The sequence below is a fragment of the Corapipo altera genome, unplaced genomic scaffold, assembly GCF_003945725.1.
Source record: "Corapipo altera isolate COAL_440 unplaced genomic scaffold, ASM394572v1 1b, whole genome shotgun sequence".
Lineage (NCBI taxonomy): Eukaryota > Metazoa > Chordata > Aves > Passeriformes > Pipridae > Corapipo > Corapipo altera.
In genome coordinates this window covers 1255613-1276020 of record NW_020884881.1, presented here as the reverse complement: position 1 = coordinate 1276020, position 20408 = coordinate 1255613, and the positions used below count along the sequence as shown (strand labels likewise).

General features: G+C 40.0%; 1 protein-coding gene across 2 annotated transcripts in view; it reads left to right on the top strand.

The window, feature by feature from the left end:
• Positions 1 to 202: 202 nt before the first annotated feature.
• WASL (Wiskott-Aldrich syndrome like) overlaps positions 203 to 20408 on the top strand; it is a 49135-nt gene continuing 28929 nt past the window's right edge. For both annotated transcript variants that reach the window (XM_027639814.1, XM_027639813.1), the window contains exon 1: positions 203 to 338. In XM_027639814.1, the coding sequence (XP_027495615.1) occupies positions 225 to 338 (114 nt within the window). In that variant the 5' untranslated portion in view covers positions 203 to 224. The remainder of the gene's footprint in view (positions 339 to 20408) is intronic.

Here is a 20408-nt window from a genome sequence, read left to right as displayed (position 1 = left end):
CTCCCCGGAACACTCTTCCCGGCGCCCTCCCCGCAGGCCGGCAGCAGGCCGAGGCCCCGCCGGCCCTCTCCGCCTCCCTCCTTCCCCGACTCCGCGAGGGAGGCTCCGCGATGCGGCTGCTGTGAGGCCGCGGCGGCGGCGGCGGAGGAGGAGGAGGAGGAGGAAGGGACCGCGGGCGCCATCGGTCGCAGGGTGGCGAGGGCAGCGCCGGGCCGGCCCCGGCCATGAGCGGCGCCCCGCAGCAGCAGCCCCCGCGGCGGGTCACCAACGTGGGGTCGCTGCTGCTCACCCCGCAGGAGAACGAGAGCCTCTTCGGCTTCCTCGGCAAGAAATGCGTGGTGAGTCCCGGCCCGAGGGGCGGGGGGCGCGCCGGGCCGTACCCAGCCGGGCGCGGCGGGCCGGGGCCCGGGGCGGGCGGGGGCGTGTGAGGACAGCCCGGCCGGGCGCCGGGAAGTTGGGGCTGCGGAAGTTTCGTCCCGCTCCGCTGCCCCGTCCCAGGCCCCGCTGCCCGCCCGGCCCGCGCGGGGTGGGGGGCGATGGGCGGCGGCGGCCCCTCGGCCGGCCCTGAGCGCCGGGCCCGGCCTCGCCCCGGCCGGGCGGCTCCGGGACCGGCTCGGATGCCGCTGCGGGCACCGTCCTTCCGCGGCTCGCTGTCCCTCGGACATGGAGCTCCCCGAGCCCTGCAGCCGAGCCGGGCGCTGCCGGGGGAACCGGCGAGGGAGCAGCCGCGGGCCTCGGGGTTCCACAAGTCCCATTGCTCGACGAGGCTGGGACGGGCCCCAGGTGCACCAGCGGTACAACAAAGCAGTGTTGACGAAGTTGTAGGAAGGCTCGTATCAGTGCTAGGCCTGCCTTGGGTTTAGTCTGTACTTTTCTTAGCCTAAACAACAGGTTCGTGTAATCAGATGCGACTCAAATACTGCATTTTTTCCTGTTTCTGTATCAGTAAGTTTGTATTCAGAATACCTTCTTGCATGTTAATATAAAACTGTGCCAAAGCTGTATTTATCTGTATTAAAGAAGTACTTGAAGGCTTCAAAAGTTAACCACTTCAATTAGAAAAGAATCGGCTTTTAAAAAATTATATTTTTGAAAAAAAAGCTGGTTTTTGGAATCCATTGAAAATTATGTCTTCTGATGTTCTGTGTCCAGTACCTAAAATACTGTTAGGCACTTGCTGTAAAGCCATGAAGAGTGTTTCATGAACTTAAAACTGTGACTTAAAGCAGGATATCTGTGTAGTCATAATGATTCCACATAACTCTTTGGACTTTGAAATGGTATTGTTGATCAAACTGTTGCAAGGAAAGTGTAAGATGCAGTAACTGAACAGGAAGTAGAGAATATTTACACTGAGGTGGGTTAAATAAGATGCAGTAAGTTAAATATGTCAGAAGGTGCGACCGTAAAGCCTATGTTTTGAAAAGTATAGATTCCTAAAAAACACCTTCAGTTAATTGATCTGGCACACATTTTATATCCTCAGCTTTTTGCTAAAAAAGAAAAAAAGCACCAATTTTTCTCTAAATATAAAAAATAGTGCATGAATTTGTATGTGTAAATTGATTTCCAGTTTGTTTTTCTACAACTTGGATTTCCACATCAAGTGAACGCACTTTGAATTTTTGTTATACTGAGCTGTAACACTCACCTACTCAAGTTCTCAACTTTTCTGCACGAACACGATGTTGAAAGCAGACTGGAGGTAAATAGCTTCACAGGATCTGGTAGTCGTGTGATTTGTGACAGGTTGCAGCTTTCTAGACGTGGCTTACTTGGAATTACACATTCTTATGGTTTACTCTGAATGTTGGATGACTTTCCAGTGAGGTTCTTCTGATAGTGGTCCATTCTTTTCCCCAGCCCTATGTGCTCTCTAAGTTAAGCATAGGCTCATCTTACTACAGTTGAGGATTTCTGCTCAATCATGAGGACTTGAGCATTGAAGCTCTAGAAATGTTTAACCAGGCTTTTTGGCTTCCTGTGTGGCATGAGACAGAAATTCAGAAAGAAATTCATGAACAGATTGAATATCTCTGTCCCTTGGAGGGCAGTGTCTGTCAGAGAAGTGGGATGGGCACCTGGAGATGGTAACAGCTTTGGCTGTCTAACTGGAATCCACAGTGTCTGTCAGAACCCGGCTTGCTACTCTTGACCTTCTAACCTGACTCAAGGGTAACATGCTATGCTGATAAATATCTTTTTGCCGTAATGTACAGGACATTTGATCTCTTAATATCCGTGTTTGAATTACTCATTAGTTAAGCTTCAGACTGTAAATGCTGCTTTTTAAGGAAGGAGGATTTTGCGAGTTCTGTAGGATGCTACATGCTTGCTTTCACATCAGCTGAAATGTCTGGGCTGCCTGGCTGCCACAGGTGGTGTTTCTGTCACTGTGGGGCATGGAGAGGCTGCTGGATGGGATGTGCATCTGCCACATCAACATAATTTTAGGTTTTGTTTGACTAGACCTCATGTTTAGATCACTACTGCAATGGCACCAGATGAACAGTTGAGACACTAAACTATGATCCTAGATGCTCTTTACAGTAATAATTTATAGAGCTCTTATGGAGGGCATAGTGCTGCTCTCAGGCCTGAAGGGCTTGGTTAAGAAAGTGGCGCTCTGGACCTGATTTATTTCAGTCTTTCTTTTGACTCTGTTTCTGACTGATAACAAGGCAGCTACTTTGAAATAACATTAAGGATTCAGTTACCTGATTTTTGTTCTATAGAAAAGCAAAGGAATTTATCAAGTAGTATAATTTTGATTGAGCACTTAGAATGGATGAACTCCAAAACTGACATAGTTTCAATGGCATCTTAGGTAATGATGACTTATAAATACAAAAATTACCTGGGAGTGGGTGAAGTGGTGAAGAGCCATTACTCTGTGTCTTGCTGAGGTTGATACCATTTTCCAGACTGTGACTGATACTTTGGGAATCTCATTGACTAGTAGACCAGTGTACATACAGAGGGTAATTTTTTTTTTTTTTTGCCTTTTTACTCTCTACCCCCCCCAACTTGCTGAGCTGTAAAATGTTTTTCTGAATCTATAGGTAATTAAAATACCTTTGCCCATGACAGATCAGGCTTCCAAAATCAAGCCACTCACTGATAGTCAAAACTGCAGCTACAGTTAATTTGGCTGAAATATGAATCCAAATGTAGCAGGATCCAAACCTACTTGCAGCAGGTATCCAGTGTAATGTAGCCCTTTAGGATTTCCATTGTTGTTTAGGCATATCACTCATTTTCATTCAGGTTTGTGACATTTGTTATCTAGGTCAGGTGTAAAATTTACTCTCTCTAGAAAGTTTTCAGTAACTATTTTTTTATCATAATGTGGAAATAAAATTTTATGTAAAGTTATAGTAAGGTGAGCTATGAGATTACTTTTATGCATTTTAATGAAATGTTTTTGTGATTATACCAGACTTGGAAGTTTTTGCTTAAATCTGGTTAGTTACAAATCAGTTACTTTAAATTTGTTCTGAGGAATGAGTTTTGTAAGAAAAAACAATTGCTAGATGTCCCATTAATTTGTAATAGGGAAGTAACTTTTGTAATTTACATGATTAATATTGTTGAGAAATGTCACTGATGAAAAACTAGTTTATTCTGCAGAATTAAGTTTTTGAGAAGCCTTAGGAAAGAAAACAAGAGAAGTATGTACTGGATTGCATTAGAAGTAGCATTAAAAGTAGGTCATATGGAGTATGGATATTTTATACCACTTAGAAGTGGATCTCAACACTTGGATAAGGTGTAGTGAGTAAGGCTGGGAATATGTTGTTATTTCTAAGATCTTGCTATGGTCGATATGGTAAACAGGAACTGGTGAGGAATGCAAAAAGAGAAGTGACACAGCAGTAAACTAAGAAAACTGTTTTGGCTGCTTTTAAAGTGCATGTGACCAGAATAAGTTTGTGTATCGGAGCCAAAGGACAAATTACAGTAATAGCTGAGATAAAACAAAATAAAAAACTGAATGGCAGTTATAGCTCTTAATTGATAAGATTTAAAGGTTTTATCAGGAAAGGACTTGTAAGATTATTTGTGTGCATGAAAACAGCATGAACTAAGACTTGAAAGTGGACTGCAGGTTTGGGCAACTACAGATAATGGGCAACTTTATGTCCCTGAGAAGTGTTGGGACTTCTCAGTTTGAGTTTAAGCTGCAGTCTGTGCATCTAAAGAAAGTTCACATTGCAGTTTAAAAAAGAGTTATCTCCTGTATAGATAAGGAGAACTGAGTAATCAGTTTGGTGGTGATTCTCTCATCTTTGTGTTTATTTTTAAATGAAATTTGGAGCAAGAAGACAAAGTGTAATGGACAGAGTCTTGTGGAACAGAAGAGCATTGAGAGTTATGCCTGGATTTCTTTTGAGGTCTGTCCTGTTCTGCAAAAGACATGTAATGTCTTCAGATGCCTCACTGGTATCCACTAGTCAGTTCCCTAAACAACTTGTCAGCAATAATCTTCCATTCTAGAGGGAATGACACTGGGTTTTGACAGTTTCTTTGAACCAAACCTGTGCCTACAAAACTGATTTTCACAGTAACGGGTCCTATCAGACCCTTCAGCAAGTGGCTCAACCACCATCCTTATCATAAAGTGTTTCTCGTGCTTGTTTTCCTCACAGCTTGCTATTAAGCTAAGGCAGTGAACTATGCTGTAAACACATTATTTACCCATGAATGAGAAATGTTTTGAGACCACTTGTGAACACTGTTGCATCTCATAGCTGTATGTATTTGAGACAAAGCAACAATTCACAAAGAGATTTGGTTCAGGAGTAAGAGACAGAAATTTAGATGTTAAAATCCCAACATTGTCAGTAAATCTCCCTGTCAGTTATCTAAATCTCCTATTCAATTTACTTTAAGATAAAAATTTCAGATTATCAGCTGAATTTCTGTCTTTGCTTCAGCGGCTGTAGTGGTACCATCTCTCCTGACTGTGCTTGTACCTCATGTGCTAGACACGCAGGATGAGTCCTTTTACAGTCAGTTTGTATCTCTGCTGTGAAGCATTATGTATTGCTAAACAGGAGGTGATCTAGTGAGATAGACCTGGAACAAGTGTCTCACGCTATTAAGTCTTCAGTGCTCTTACATTCTTTTCTGAGCATCTTTGTAGATCTTTTCTCTGGTTTTGAGGTAATCAAGTGCCAAAAGTCTCTCAGCATCTCTGTGGTTAATCAGCTGGTCAAGCGTACCACTCGTGCTCCTGATAAGTGCTCTGGAATCCTATGGTGTACATACACAACAGTACAAAACCAATTTGTAGTCACAAGCTGTTATATTGTAACTTACTTATTCTTCACAGCTAAGAATCATATTGAGAAATTTAGAGGAGGGCAAAGGTTTAATGTAGAATTCAGATGAACAGTCATGTTTTGAATGCAAGACTTCCACCAAGATGTCCAGATACCCCTTGCTTAAGAGAACATGCAAGGAAAAGGTAGTTTCTTGTTAGAAGATAAAGACTTTGCTATTTCATGCAAATATGTCAATATAAAGACTAATTTGTTCTTCCTTTAATGGAAGATTTATGTGATTTCTTGGCATTATCTGCTTGTAAATACTGGTTTGAATTTGTTATCATTAGAATGTTTTTCTCTGTGATTATTTCTTCTGGGGTTCTCAAAGATTTAGTATAAGTCAAATTTGTAGCAAGTAAAATGTGTAAGATCCATCTTAGACCATGCAATTTCAGGGTAAAAACATGATAATGGAGAGTGTTCTAATTTCAGTTCTCAGATTTCTTCTTCTGAAGGAGTTCTGGTACTACTCCCTGAAAAAACTCACCCATTTTTTCTTTGGGACTTCTTATGATGCTTATTGTTCCACTGTTACTGTCTCTAGTAGCACCAACATTAAGAATTCATGTACTGCCATCATTAGTAGTGGCTACAGGTGACAGCAATGGCAGCAGTTGCTTAGTGCTGGAATGGGTGGAGTGAAGCATTGAAGTGATTTGTATATGATGAGTGAGTGCCACCTAGGAACTTGGCAGTAGTTCATTAACCAGCGTGACAAAAGGCCTGATTCTGTCATCGACCTTTTGTAGACAGAACTGTCTGCAGAGTAGATGGGGTTTGTGGAATGCTCAGTTTGCTGAGAAAGTTGGCTCTTGACTTAAAGCTGTGTGCTGAGATTTATGGTGTCCTCCATTGAGCGTGTTTTGTAGGCTTGTCTCTTGAGGGATCTTTGTAGTACAGAAATAAAACTTAGTATAGTGCAGGAGACTTATGGTTTCATGACCTAATACCTAGATAATAAAATACAGGAAGTAACGAAAATGTGTCATCGGCACTAGAGAGAGTTACTTATGGTAGGTTAGGGTACAATTTCCTCAAGAAAAGCTGACGTTAAGTCTTACTTGGGCCCAGAGGGTTTTGTTTTGTTTTTTTTATTGGACAGTTTGTTTTCCTTGTAACAGTAAATCATACAAAGTGGATTTAGTGGAACTAGAAGTGTATCTTCATGAGAGGTTTTAAACAGCTTGTATGCCGGGACATGACTCAGTTACTGTAGAAGACAGTTTAGTTTCTAAAGGTATTTGCTTGGGTATGTTGGCACACTAACTTCTGTGGCTTCCAGATGTGTTGTTTATGGTTGGATAAGCAATAAAATGGGAACAGTAGGTGCACAGTTACATTCAGGGACAGTTGCAGTTCAGTTTGAAGATCCTGAAGTGTGCTGTGATCATCACATGACAGGAGCAGTGTTCTAGAAGGGCCAAATGGAAAAAGAAAAAATGCAATACAAACAATCATGGGTACACTTTCTTAGAAAGCTACTCACTTGATTAATTCTTGAAATTCGGTGGTGTTTTCTCAGATAGCCATGAGTTAAAGGTAGTCAATTTTGCTGATACCTCTTTGTGCAGAGAATGGCACTTCAGGCATCTCAAATTGGAATGCTTGTGTTAAGAGTATATGGTTCTGGAATGAGTTCATTAAATGAATTACTCAGTTCCTGTAGACATAATGTTCTGTGGAGATAATCATTGCTGGCAAGGAAACTGTTGCTGCAAAGCTCCACGACATACTGACGGATCTGCAGATTGCAGCTCACCTTAGGCACTTGCTTTCATACATGCATCCCCACCTTGGTGAGGCAGTTTTCCCTCTACTATTTGGCTATTCTTTAAATCCTCACTCTTAAGGCAGCTTTTTTCCTTTTTACGTTTTCTGAGAAACTGTGTTACTGTGTTTTCCAGTTTTCCAGTATGTCTAGCTTAAAGGTGAAAGATCACCCTGAGGCTTGCTAATCAAGGCTGTGTTTCCATTTCTGTGAGACAGTTTCACACACCATTTTTCCCTTCAGAATCTTATGTGTAATTCAGAATTCCCCTGCATTCGTCTCCTTTACCTTCAATGCAAGTGCATTATTTTGCCTTTATCTCCCTTGTTAATTAGCCACTGCAGCATTAGAGTAGTGTATTTAGTGAGTGCAGATATGGTCCTGTATAAGCATATTTTGTATGTGAAGGTACTGTGTGCCTACAGTTTGAGAAACACCAACCTAACAAAAGAAAATGTGACTTTTGCCTTTTTGAACAGCTGAGAAAACTGTATTTAATTATTTGAACTTTTAATTATGCAAAGATAAGTCTCGCTTCTGAGATTGCAAACCCTTTTGCAAACCCTTTGTGTTTACTTCAAGTGTTATTGATGATGGCTTTCCCAAAACTTAGCCAGTACTTGCTGAGGTTAATTAATAAGGCCTAATGCTTGTCTTGCTGTCTCTTGTTGGAGAACAAAAATATTTGAAAATGAGACTTTAGCAGTAAATTGTAAATGCTTTCTCCCCTCTCAAGGTGATAGCCTAGAGATTTATCTATCTGTCTGTGATTTGTGGATTAGAAATTAGTATTATTTTGTTGTATTAATACTTTTCTGTGTTAGGGATAAAGAAAAGTAAGAGATATTTTACAATCTCCTTAGTACGTTTTCTAACAAGCAATAATTTATCGACTTAAAAAGAATTTTAGTTTCTATGTAGAAAATAATGCTTTAATATCTTTAATATTTTTATGCAGCCAATTACTGTAAAGTTGGCAGTTAAGTTTTAGGAATCCATTTAACCACTATTTCTTTTGTAAGTCCTGTCCTGCTGATGTGCTTTGAAGTCCTGCGTAGTGACCTCTGTCCTCCAAATCTCTTGTCTCCATTTTCGTCAGGGTCTCCTTACCCTCTCTTATCACACATTCTCTTTTTTCTTTTTTTTGGCAAGTTTTCTGTCCTGTCCCAGCAAAAGGGTTTCCTCTGTTTAGTTCCTCTTTCCCCCTTATACCTCAAGTGCTTCCAGGATCTTCCTTTCTTCTTTCAGCCCCTGCATCCATAATCTGTACAAAGATCTCCAGGTGGGACTGACTCTCCTCCTCACTGTTCTTCCCTCCACTCCTTTACTCCCTCTGCTTAACAGTCTCACAGCTGCTTTGTTCTTGCTGATGAACTTTGTGTCTCATCCGACATGTGGTCCTACCCATACCCAGTGCTGGGATAGACAGGGCATGTACTCTTCTACTCAGAGCGTGCTGCACTAGGAAAGAGACAGCAGAGGAGTCTCTGCCAACCAGCTGTTTGCTGCTGTGCTTTAGCCCAGGGCCTGGCCATTACACATTTCTCACCTATTTCATCTTCACTGCCCAAAGTCATTGCTAATATTACTATAGGCAAGAGAACTTTTGGTGGATATGAGAAGGGGAAGCAAAACCCAGAGTATGGTATTCCTCAGGCTTCTTGCACTGCTCCACCTCCACTGCTGCTTCTCCAGGGAGGACCAGACTCTCCACTTCATAAGCTGCTCTGTTAGGAAGCTGTATACTGGAAGATACAACTTCAGCAACTCTACAGGCTCAGATCTGAAACCACAGAATTGCTTAGCCCTGCTTTGAGTGAACTGTAAGTTATTTCCTGCTCCTCTAACCATGTGACAGCTCTCTCTGAGCACAGCTAAGATGTGGTCATTCTTTGTAAGTCGACATTTTTCCCTTTACTCCCCTTCAGTCAGCCAAAGCAAACAGAAACATCACTTGGCTTATGACACTAAATATACACAAAGGCATCCAAATAGCCTGCATTCTGTAAAACTGTGCTTGATTTTTGTGGTTAACTGGAAAGAGGAAGAAAACTATGAACATCCTGTAGTGGTGTATGTTCTGTGTAATACCACAGGCAAAAGCTTCCCCTTACATTTGCAAAGAAGGAAGCAGTATTTTCTAATAAATAAAACTCAGTACTGTTTTTTCCTTTATTTGTTTTAGTTTGTAGTTGACAGTATTTCAGGTATTAAATTCATTTTATAACTGGGCATGCATTTATTAGTATTTGTATTTTTAGTAACCTGAAAATTAACAGTTAAAAAAAAATACAGATTTTGGGCTTAATTTTTTGCAATGTTATATCAGCCAGTATTTTCTAGCCCTACAATAGGTATTGTCATTTTGACCTTTCTTAAGCAATGTTTGCCTCTTGTGTTACACTGTACTGTTAGCACTGTGCTCAGTTTGTGTAGCTTGAAATTTAAATTTAAAACTATGCAAGGTTTTAAAGTGTGATTGCAACAGAAAGTGCTGGTTGCACTTGATCTCTAGAACTCAGTAGTGATTCAACAAACCATTTATCTCTTTAAAAATATTTTAGTTTTGTCTTTAAGAGGTTTGTCCATATCAGTTTCAGGTGCCAGTACTTCTGTACTCGAGAGACTAATCATAAATCTGTATCTCTGCACAGAGCATGCCCTTCCTTGCCTTAGTTCAAGCATCTATATGCAATAAACCTGTAATTGTATTACAGTTTTGTTTGCTAGGATGCATGGAGATGGATTTAGTGCTGAATATTTTGCTGGGACATGTAGATCTCCTTCTATGTCATGGTTTTCACTTCATCTTTTTGTGTCATTCTTTGAATGCTTCAGTTCTTCATTGAGACTTTTCCTTAATAGCCTCTGAACATTTCTGGGCTTTTCTACCTGTACACAACAAATCCTGTCTGTTTGCCCTCTTCATATTGTTTAGATGAAATTTGTTTGCTGAACAAGTATTCATGCTGCTGCTCTGTGCTTCACACTGTATGAGGGAGGAGTCCATCCCCCACAGTAACCATACATGTCTGGATCATCCCTTTATGTCCCAGATAAACAGAACCAACAGGCTCAAAATGGGAGGTACACAGCACACATTTAAGTTTGATGGCACAAGGATGCACCTTGTCCTCTTTCTCACCTCTGATCTGTGAGCCAGCTGTGCTAACACACTGATGCTAACAAACTGAAGTAGGGCAGTAGCGTGAACTCAGGCACAGTCCCGTGACTGTCCGTGGTGTTCAGTTGGTTGGCACACCTCCTGGCACAGGTTTGAGTGCTAACAAATAGTCACCCAAAGTAATAATGAGCGGGGGTTTGGTGTAAACACAGTTCCTGATACATGGTGTGGATAGGGCCATCGTTACCTGATTTGTGTTGTATTAGTGAGAGTTTGTTCCTCTGTGCAGATGTGTTTTCTGCTGTACCACTTCCCACCATATCCAGAAAGTGGCCCTGCTCTTAGTAACTGATATTTGCACAACCAGTGGAAGCTGCCAGGAGACAAAAGCAACTGTGGTGCTGGGGATGGGATGTGAGCTGTCTGTTCTAGTGTTGTTAGTATTAGTAGCATATACATCACAGGATAAGGGTCAGCCCTGCTGCTGTGCTCATAACTGTCTGCTTTGACATTAAGTCAAAGTCAGATCTAGCTTTCCTGACAGCAACAAAATTCACTATTGTCCTTCTGCTCCTAGAAGTTACTCTTGGAAACCTGAGAAAATGCAGGTGTCTAGAATTTTCCAGCAAATGAAAGTGTTCCTCTGCATGTAACAGCCTGCTGCAGTGGACAAATTATTAAGCGTATCTGTTACTGCTATTCAGATACTGATATCATCATGTTTCTGATCTCTTCCAATTTCAGAGGAAGAAAATTTCTGAGGAGATGTAGCTAACTTGTAGCTGTACTTCTACAGACAGCATTAGGTACAGCAAGGACGACCTTAAAGGCTGCTACATTTCCTTTACTTCACTTTTTGGTTTCAGAGCACTGGCCTACCAAGAAAATGTGTTCCTGTCTAGAACTTTCTTTTCTGATGAGTAGTTTGTAAATAATTTAAGCAAAGTTCTGTCCATTTTCAGAGACTCCAGGGATGTCCTGAGTTCTCCAGGAATCTTACTTGAAGCTGCATTTTGTAGCATTTTAGCAGTTTTTTGTCAGTTTAAATGCAACAATTTGTTTCCCACTTGAGCTCTAGAGACAGTTTTAAGGTGTGTAGAGTGATTAATGATAGTTTAATCATCACGTACTCTGTTTTGATATCTCACCTTGATCATTGGTTCTGTCTGGGATGTAGAGGTACGAGCTCAGGAACCTTTTCAGTTCTGTCGTCTATGCCTGCTAGATCTGTTAGACAGTGTTTGCATGCCTCAGTTTGCATGTAGACACTTCCCTGAAGTGTCTACAGGTGTCTTTTTTTGTTCCCTCTAGTGTCTGGTGATTCCCTTTTTCCCCTCAAGCCATATTTTTTTCCCAGTGCCACTTTTGTAAGTCAGCACTAGCAGGAACTGGTCCCCTGGTGATGCTTAGTACTGTACAAGAAGTTCTCTCCCACAGCAGGTAGCATTTGCTTCAGAGCAGAAGGGAGATAACAATCCATCATGGATTTAGAAGCTGAGTGCAGTTCTGGCTGCAGTAATGGTTCCAGCAATGAAATGATGCAGTACCAATATCCATATGGCTGGAAATAATTTCTTCAAGGTCACCACATGCAAGCGGTATCACTATGATGCAAGTTTGAATTAGCTAAGGATGTTACGTAGTTGGCTTATTCCAAATAAACAAACTAGCCATCAATACGGAAGTCTGCCGTGCATCATCAAGGTTGTTTTTTCACTTCAGTGCAGCATGGTGCCCTCATTTGTCAGAGTAACGTAGTCCTGAAGTGGACTGACAGACATGTCACTTCCTTGACTTTGGAATTCTTCAGAGGACTGTAGTGTTTGTTGCAGAACTGAAGCTTTTACATAGGGATGGGCAGATTTAGAGCTCTTAGTTCCACATCAGCTAGTATAAAACTCTTAAGTTGTGTATCATTGCACACTGCATAGTGGATGGCAGTGGCCTTCTAAGGATGCACTTTTAAATAACAAATGTTCACTGGGATACTTCCATCAGGGAGGTTGGCTAGCCTTCAATTTATCCTATAAATCTGCTTCATCTTCTGTAAATATTCCATATGCCCAGGAGTGGATACTGGACTAACAGGAAATCAAGATCCACACCCCCCTCTGCCCAGGCTTCCTCAAGGTCCGGGTGAGTTACTGACACACTCCATCACCATTTTCCTGTAGGAAGCGTTTGTACCACAGTGTTGAAGCTTCTGGCAATTTAACTTCTAGGTCTTTCAAGGACCCAGTTATACAGCCTTTAATCTGATGTTCGTAAAATCCACCATACTAGACTTCTAGCAAGCCATTCATTAATGCATTGCTATTATGTAGGTCCCACTCCTGTGATAATTTCTTCCGAGATTGGGGGTATTTCTATACTCATGCAAAGTCTTTTGAGTAGAATGTGATTCTTCTTGAACTCTGTCTAAATTGGATAATCAGCTTGGTTTTTTTAAACTGTATACTCCTGGTGTTATCTTTTATACACTGAACATTAAGAGCTTTCTGCTTCTATGCTAACAGATTGAGGCTGTTCAGGTGCTCAGAGTAGTTGGTATAGTTAGTTGACCACAAAGGAAGCAAATATCCATACAAGAACTAGAAACCCAATGTCTGCTTTGAGTCATTGGGATTTAAGTTGCATCAGTGCCCTTAGAAGAAATATCTTGTTTCCAAAGGTGTTATACATCTGAAAAAATAATCAGTATGTCATTAATAACTTTTCCCCCATTTTAATGGTTTTAAGTAGTATTAATGCACATTTTTATTATGTTGGTGTGGTGTAACAATATACCTGCTGATTTTACTGTCATAAAGCACTGTAACTTATCGTAGCAGTGGAGGTTTTCAGAAAAGTGACACACACTTGACCTGACAGGAAAGCTGTTGCCAGTTCTCCCAAGCACCAAGAACCATTCACACTGAGCATGTTAGCTGCTGTCAGCTCCTGAATAGACTTGGAGACTTGCAGAACAGTAGTTCAGAAACTGAAGCATGTAATTTTTCAAATCTGGGGCTTGATTAGGGTAATGATATTGGCTAATTGGACTGCCAGTGCAATATAGATTGATTGTTGTCAGTGTTTCACAAAGCTATCTTAAAATGTTTTTCATTAAAAGTTTATATTTTGGCTCAACTTGTTGTATTTAATTGCTTTAGACAAAAAGAATAAAGGTCAGTTTCAGACCTAATGTTTCTTTTAAATGTTTTTTGAAACAAATAGTTTTTTGTCCTAAGAGTTTTTAAAATATCTTAAAATACTGTGTTCATGTTAATAATATTGGTGTGACTCTGTGGTTCTAAGCTCTTATATTGGTCTAATAAATATTGATTTTCCTTAGTGTAAACTTTTTCTCACATGAGATATAGTATCACTTTTGTACTGTTGTAAGTAGAGTGAATTAATTTTTATATTACCTGTAAATTCAGGTGGATACCTACTTTTAACTTTTCATGTAACATATACGTTATTGATGCTGAACAATGTTAACAAGTTACAAACAGGAACACAGCAGTTATGGAGAGATAATTATCTTCAAATGAGGATGCTTTTGCTCTGATCCATCCAAACATATGGATTTTAAAGAATAAAAGATTGAGAACAATATCACTGCCCCTTTGTTCCTTACTTCTGCCTATGGTTGCTCATTAGAACTGCCAGATCTGCACTGAAGGAAAAAGGAAGTATTGTGTGATTTTTATTTTTTTTTTCTTTAACTGGAAACTGGTGACTGGACATAGACACCAAAGTGTTGAGTGCAGTGGAAAAATACATCCTGCTGCCCTCTTTCTACAACGTTTTTGTTGTATAAGCACACACTTTAACTATGGATAAGTAGATTCTTTACAGTTTTTGCTTTTCTGGTTGTGTCCAGCAGAGCTGGCAACTTCATGATAAGTAACATTCTGGCACCTTAAGGAGTTACAGAAGAAGAATTTTGGCTCTGAGGAAGGAGCTTTCCCATTCAGCAGCCCTCTGTGCATTTATATGCAGATAGTGGGTAGTAAATTCAGAAGGAGTCCTTTGTAAAACAGTCTAGATGTATGGGATGATGAGATTGCCCTTATTGAAGGGCTCTGTCAGAACTAGAGTATTGTGCCTAGTTTTCAAAACTACTTTTTTGAGGGGGGGCAGGGAGGAGGAAGGTGTAGTCTCATGTTTTTTTCAGTCTTTACATACTGAGACTTCAGGGGTTGTTGTTGCTCAAGGATTATCATGGAATAGACCACTGAGAAATGCCAGGTAGGTGGGAAGTTTTGAGTCATGTGCTTTGTACTCTTTATTCTTCCATCTTAAGAATCAAATTTTAAATATAGTGTGTAAAAATTAAGTGTGATGGTGACTTATAAAAGCATTAGTAAGTTTGGTACAAAGAACTTGAAGCCATGGTTTGTCTAAGATGGAAATGTGTGATAACTCTTAAGCCTGAGATCTGATTAGAATTGGCCATATAAGACCACCATTCTGTGCCACTGCTTCCAAACTGCTAAAGTTTATTTGCACACGGGTGAATTTAAGTGGCTTTTGGCCTCCACAGCACATTGGTAAATGCAGTGCAGGTACTTGCAAAGACGGAGCTGCCACCAGGCAGAGACCTTTGAAACTCTTTTAGCTGTCATAAATGTCACTTTACTCAAGGGGCAAACATACCCAGTGGTAAAAGAATATCTCCATTTCCTTGTCTAAAACAGCAAACAGTGACCAGGTTGTCGGGTAGTAATTAATGTTCATTCACTGGGGAGAAAAATAACCCTAGTGATGTGGCAATTAACCTGTCTTAACCTTTGCTATTAGCAGAGAAGATAATGTAGACACGCACATCCCACCCCCCCAAAAATAATTTATTTCTGTCTGTGGCAGCATAGTATTTTTTTCTTCATCAGTAGTTCTCAAAGCACTTTATAGAGGTAGAGTTCTATATCAACATGCTACAGATGAAGAAGCTGAGGCATGGGAGAGAAATAAATGCAAACATCATGCAATTGCCTATTACCGGAACTAAATAAAAAGCAGCAGTCTCTCAGGCATTCAACTAATGTCTAGTGTTTTACCCCTGTAGTAAGCTTTGAATATGGCCAGGGATCATAGAACTAACACATCTTCTTGCCTTCTTTTTTTTCCCCATATGTTATCTACTTTTTAAGACTTGTCACTAGGAGTAACTTTATTCGTAGCAGTCTCGGTTGCTGGTATATAAAAAAAAATAATCCTATGTACAGTTATGTTTCCTTGTATCTGACTTGAATTCCCATAACTGTTCTGTTCAAATGCGAACTGCTGGAGGAGGAATTAATACACGTTGAATTGTGGCACAGTGAAAGTGTGAGGGGGGGTTGCATCTCTAAGTACCTTTATGTAAGTGGATTGAGTCTGCTTTACAGGACAGGACACAAGTTGTATACACCATTGCAAGACCAGTTACTGGCTACTATTCAAAGAGGTTTTACTTTTAATAGCCTTTACTCATATTTGTTAATATTTTGAAGGGAGTTCTTTGTTTTATGTTGGCATGAAATTAATGTGTTCTTATAAAAGAGTTCTTTTAAAACAATTTAGCTGTTTTACTTCAGTACTCTCTAAGTATCAGAAGTCAAAAATTCCTTATTATTTTCTGTCTTTAAGTGTAAAGATCATAAGTAAAGTTCACCTAAACATCATCTCTGCAAAGCAAATACTCATTTTTTAAATTTTTTTTTAAATCTGGACCTGGGAGTACTAGTAGATGCTGAATAGCATTTTCAGGGGCTCATTAATGAGTGTTCCAGAGCTGGGATAATTCATGAATTCCTGAGGTTTATGCTTCACATCCTTTCTTTAATCAGTTTAACCATTGTTCTAAAGATTTTTACTTGTGAACTTCATGATACATATGCTATTAAGTGGGTTGATAGGGAACTACAGTTGATCTAACTCTTAAAAAATGGCTCTGAATTCTAATGTGTTTTTCTTCTAAAAGCTCACTCATATGTTCAAAGTGGGTATGAGGATCTGCTCATAAGGACTTGCATTAAATATGGAACATCTAGAAAAGTGTTACTGTGTAGAGAATGGAATGATTGATGAAGGCTGAAGAGAGAGGACGTTAGTACCAGAAGGCAGTGTGTTGCTGGTAGAAGAGATGTTGAGGGAAGGGAAGTGGTTTTCCTTATAGCTGAATAGGCAGTGGAACAGGACAAAACAGATGCAAGCTCCAGTTTTATTCCACGTGTTGCATGAAACTGATTCTTGACTTGAATCTGTATGGTTTGAAATCCCAGTCTGCAGTTTCTGTGTATGACCATGAAACATAGTTTTGAGAACTGTTTAATCTACATACCTGTACAATGTTCTAGTTGTGTAAGGATCATCCTAGTCTTAGGAGTCTTGATAAATTTAAAATGGATTAAAATCAAAAAGTAGACCTGAACATTTAATCTGAAAATTCTCTGAGCTTTGGAAAGGAACAGTCATATATGCCTTGAATCTGAGTGTCTCCTGGGAGGCTGCAGATGGGAGTGGAACTGCAAGACAAAATGTCTTTCTTCTGTAGTGAGAATTTTTGCTCCGTGGTGCAAGGACAGTGACAAATTTATGGACAGTCTGTATGCAGCACCCTCTCTGTTCTGAAAGTAAATATGTGTACACCCTCAACTGCAGAACAGAAATAACTACCTTGCCGTGTGTCTGCTGCCTTCTGGCCAGCTAGGGCTTCAGCAGCATTGAGCTGTGAGGTGCAGCACAGTGAGGTGCAGTGATGCTGTGCAGGTAAACAGGAAGTGACGATGTTCAGCTTGCTCATCAGTGGAAACCCCAGGTTGTGCATGTCAGCTCGTAAATGATCTGATAAGCTGAGATAGCTTGGAATGTTGTAATCTGCAGCGTGCTTGTGGTTATGGTTATGTCATATCTCAGGAAGGCTGAAGTCTTCCATGTGTTGTCCTGAACTGAGGTTGTAGGATTTGAAAATATCTTTATACTGTGTCTGATAAAAGCATGTCTCTCTTAATCATGTGCTGTTTAATTTGGGTTTATATGCTTTGCTGTCTACCCACATTTTAATTGTTGGTCTTCTGTGATCCACTGTTGAGCAATGAGTGCTTTGAATAGGAGTTGGCCAGCTCTAACTGAAGTGGGGGGTTCTGGGAGGTACTGGAAGTGTAAATGAACTTGTGTCTGAAGATATTCAGAAAAATGTGAGCTATCTGCAAGTGAATGACTGTTGATAAGGAGTGGAGGATCTTTTTATTGGACAACTGCAGACTTAAGTCCAGATAAGTACTTTTATGGCTTAGGTTTTTTAAACAGCAGTCCCTTCTTTGTTGTAACATCACTTAATGATCCACTGGTACTTTCTCCACATCAGTGAAGGATCTTCAGTGAGGATGTTGCAGCTGACCTGTGTGCTCATCGGGGCACATGCAAGGCAGGGAATCTGTTCTTGGATATTAACTATGGGTTTTTTTAATTGATTTGTTCTCTTGATTCCTTAAATGTTTTGAGCTGTGTTGTGTGGAACTGTCTTTTAACTTAATGTTTCAGAAATGATAGAAAATACGTGATATGGCTTTTTACTATTTCTGAAAAACCTCCTTTCTTCCTTCTCCCTTCAGATAAGAACAGGCAGCGTCTCTTATACAGTGGCTTTATTCTTAATAGCCTAACTTTGAGTAGAGGTGGGAAGAACCCTCTAACTCCTTAACATCTACACATACTGCATTTTTAAATCATGAGAAATTAAGAAATGAAACAGAAGCTTTAATCTTAAACTTGGACACTGTTGGCAACTGTAGCAAATAATTTCATAAGCAGTAGAAGTGGTGAGGCCTCAATGTCTTAAGCTGAGTAATTTTTCAGCTTACACCAAATAAAGCTTTACTGATGTGTTTGGGTATTTACAAAAGGCTCCCTTGTGTCAGTTCTGTCAAATAATGTGAAATCTTGCTTTAGTTTTCCTGTCTGTGGAACAATCAGTCTGTCTTTGAAAATAATGTCCTGTAAATAGCATTAAAATTAGAAGATTGTTTCCAGCTGCTTAACTTGGTGAAATCTACCAGTAAACTTAAGTTCTGTATGTCTTCTTTCAATGGGAATCTAGTTTAAAGTCATGTTGGTAACATTTGAAGATAGCTTTTTTGCAATACACAATTGTCTTTAAAGATAAGATTATTAGTAATTTGTTAAATAAATCTTCAGAAGCTGTAATAGCTTTAAAAATTGAAGTAATCACAGTTTATCCTAATTGCAAATAAAGTAGTATCCAAATCCCCAGTGGATGAATGCTGTCACATGTTACTAATTTGAGAAGATTCTGGAGGCAACCTGGTGTGAAACATAAACCAATCTGAGAGTTGCAAAATGTAACTGATGAAAATCTAATTTCGTAGTCACAATATTGTGGAGTCCTTGTAGAGTATTTTTAGCAACAGAAAAGTATGTGTGTGTATGCTATCACACAGTATCATCACACTTCCTTTGTACAAGATTCAGTAACCATAAAAAGCCTGATACACTGTTCTTAAGGGGGGGGGGAGCAAAAACAGACAGGTTAGGTGAATCTGTTGTACTTACTCTGTCATCTGGGGCCATGCTCTTTGTGGGCCTTCAGATGGTGTCAGCAGTAAGCAGAAGCAGTCTGCCTTCAGCATCACCAGTCTTTTCTCTCTCCTGGTGCTCTTTCTTCCTGTCTCAATCCCTTCCTATCTCTAACTGGAAAGTAAGTAATTATACACTTGTGAATACTTATTGAGACCTTTAAAATTTGGTGGAAGTGTTGATTTGTGTTCATATATCTTGCTGTTAGGCCTGAATGGCATCCAAACCATCATACTGGACATCCATGCTTAAGAAGGTTGAATTACCTAGTATCCAGGGCTAATAAATATTGTAGGATTCTGAACCTAATTAAACTAACTCTTCTAAGTTCTGTGAAAGTGCTAGGAAATTTTTTTGTCTACTCTAGCAAATGCCTCTGCTACTTATAAAGTTGAAATTGTTAGGGAAGCACATTTGCATGTTGTTTATGTGGCCTAATTAGTTAGGGATCATTTCAGTAGTGGCAGGCTTAGTCAGTTCATTTAAAATCACCATTGGAGGAGATTGCATTGCATGCCTTCTGTAGGATTGTGTGATGGAGAGAACATTCACCCTGGAAGTGGGTTATCAGCCCTTCCTAGCAGGAAGGGAACACACTGTTCCCACATGGTAGGAGACTCCTCAATGCCAAGAAAAAAGCTACATTTTCTCTTAAAACAGGACCACTGTGCAGAAGGGAAATTAAACTGCCAGAAAGAGCAAGTAGAGCTTGATTGTGTAGGATGCCAAAGCCTTCCCTTGAGAAAGGGGTGAAAGTTCCAGTACCTGGTCCCTGCAGCAGGTTTTATGTTTCTGTATTGAGTGATGAGATAAAATGCGTAACTGTGTTGAGCACTGCAGAAACATTTTTGGAAACTCGATATATTTATGACGTAAGACATTAATGCCTGAAGATAAGTCAATTCCAGAACAAGAGGGAGGTCTTATCACTGTCTAATTCCAATTTTGTTTGCTTTGAATAATACGAATTTATTACTGTACTGACATTTAAAAGTATAATTGCTTAAACATAAGCTTTTTTTGAGAAAAACAAGATTTCAATTATTATCTCTGATTGGTCAGTGCTACATTTTAGTTCTTTTTGTTTTCTTCAGAATTTTTGTAATCGGAGAAAGAAATGTGAGCCACTGGTTTCTATCTACTTGCCTGATTTTCTGCGAAGTAGGCTTTATTTTCTGTAGAGCTCATTCTCATTTCTGGTTTTTGTCTTTCTCATTCGTGAATCTTAATGAGTTTCCATATCTTCTTCCATGACTCAGATAATGCTAGGCTATTAGGGATTGCCTTGGTACTGAACCTTCCTGTCCTTCTTGTGGTCAAGATTAGAGTTAGACCTCACTAAGCATTATCCACAGTGACGTGGTACTTGATGTCAGTATGCCTGTGTTCCTGAACCCTGCTCTCTGATGAAAACTATTACTGCTGTTTTAATGTCAAGAAAGGGGCAACAGCCCTTTATTCTTGAACAGTCACCCTAGAAGCAAACTGTGGGCTCTCTTCCCAGTCTTGTACCAAAGAAAGAATGTGTGACCCAGGAGCACCCAGCATCACCTGGTCAGACTTTGACATATTGGCTTAACCGTAATAAGGATTTTCACCATAGCATGTCTTAAAAAGACCT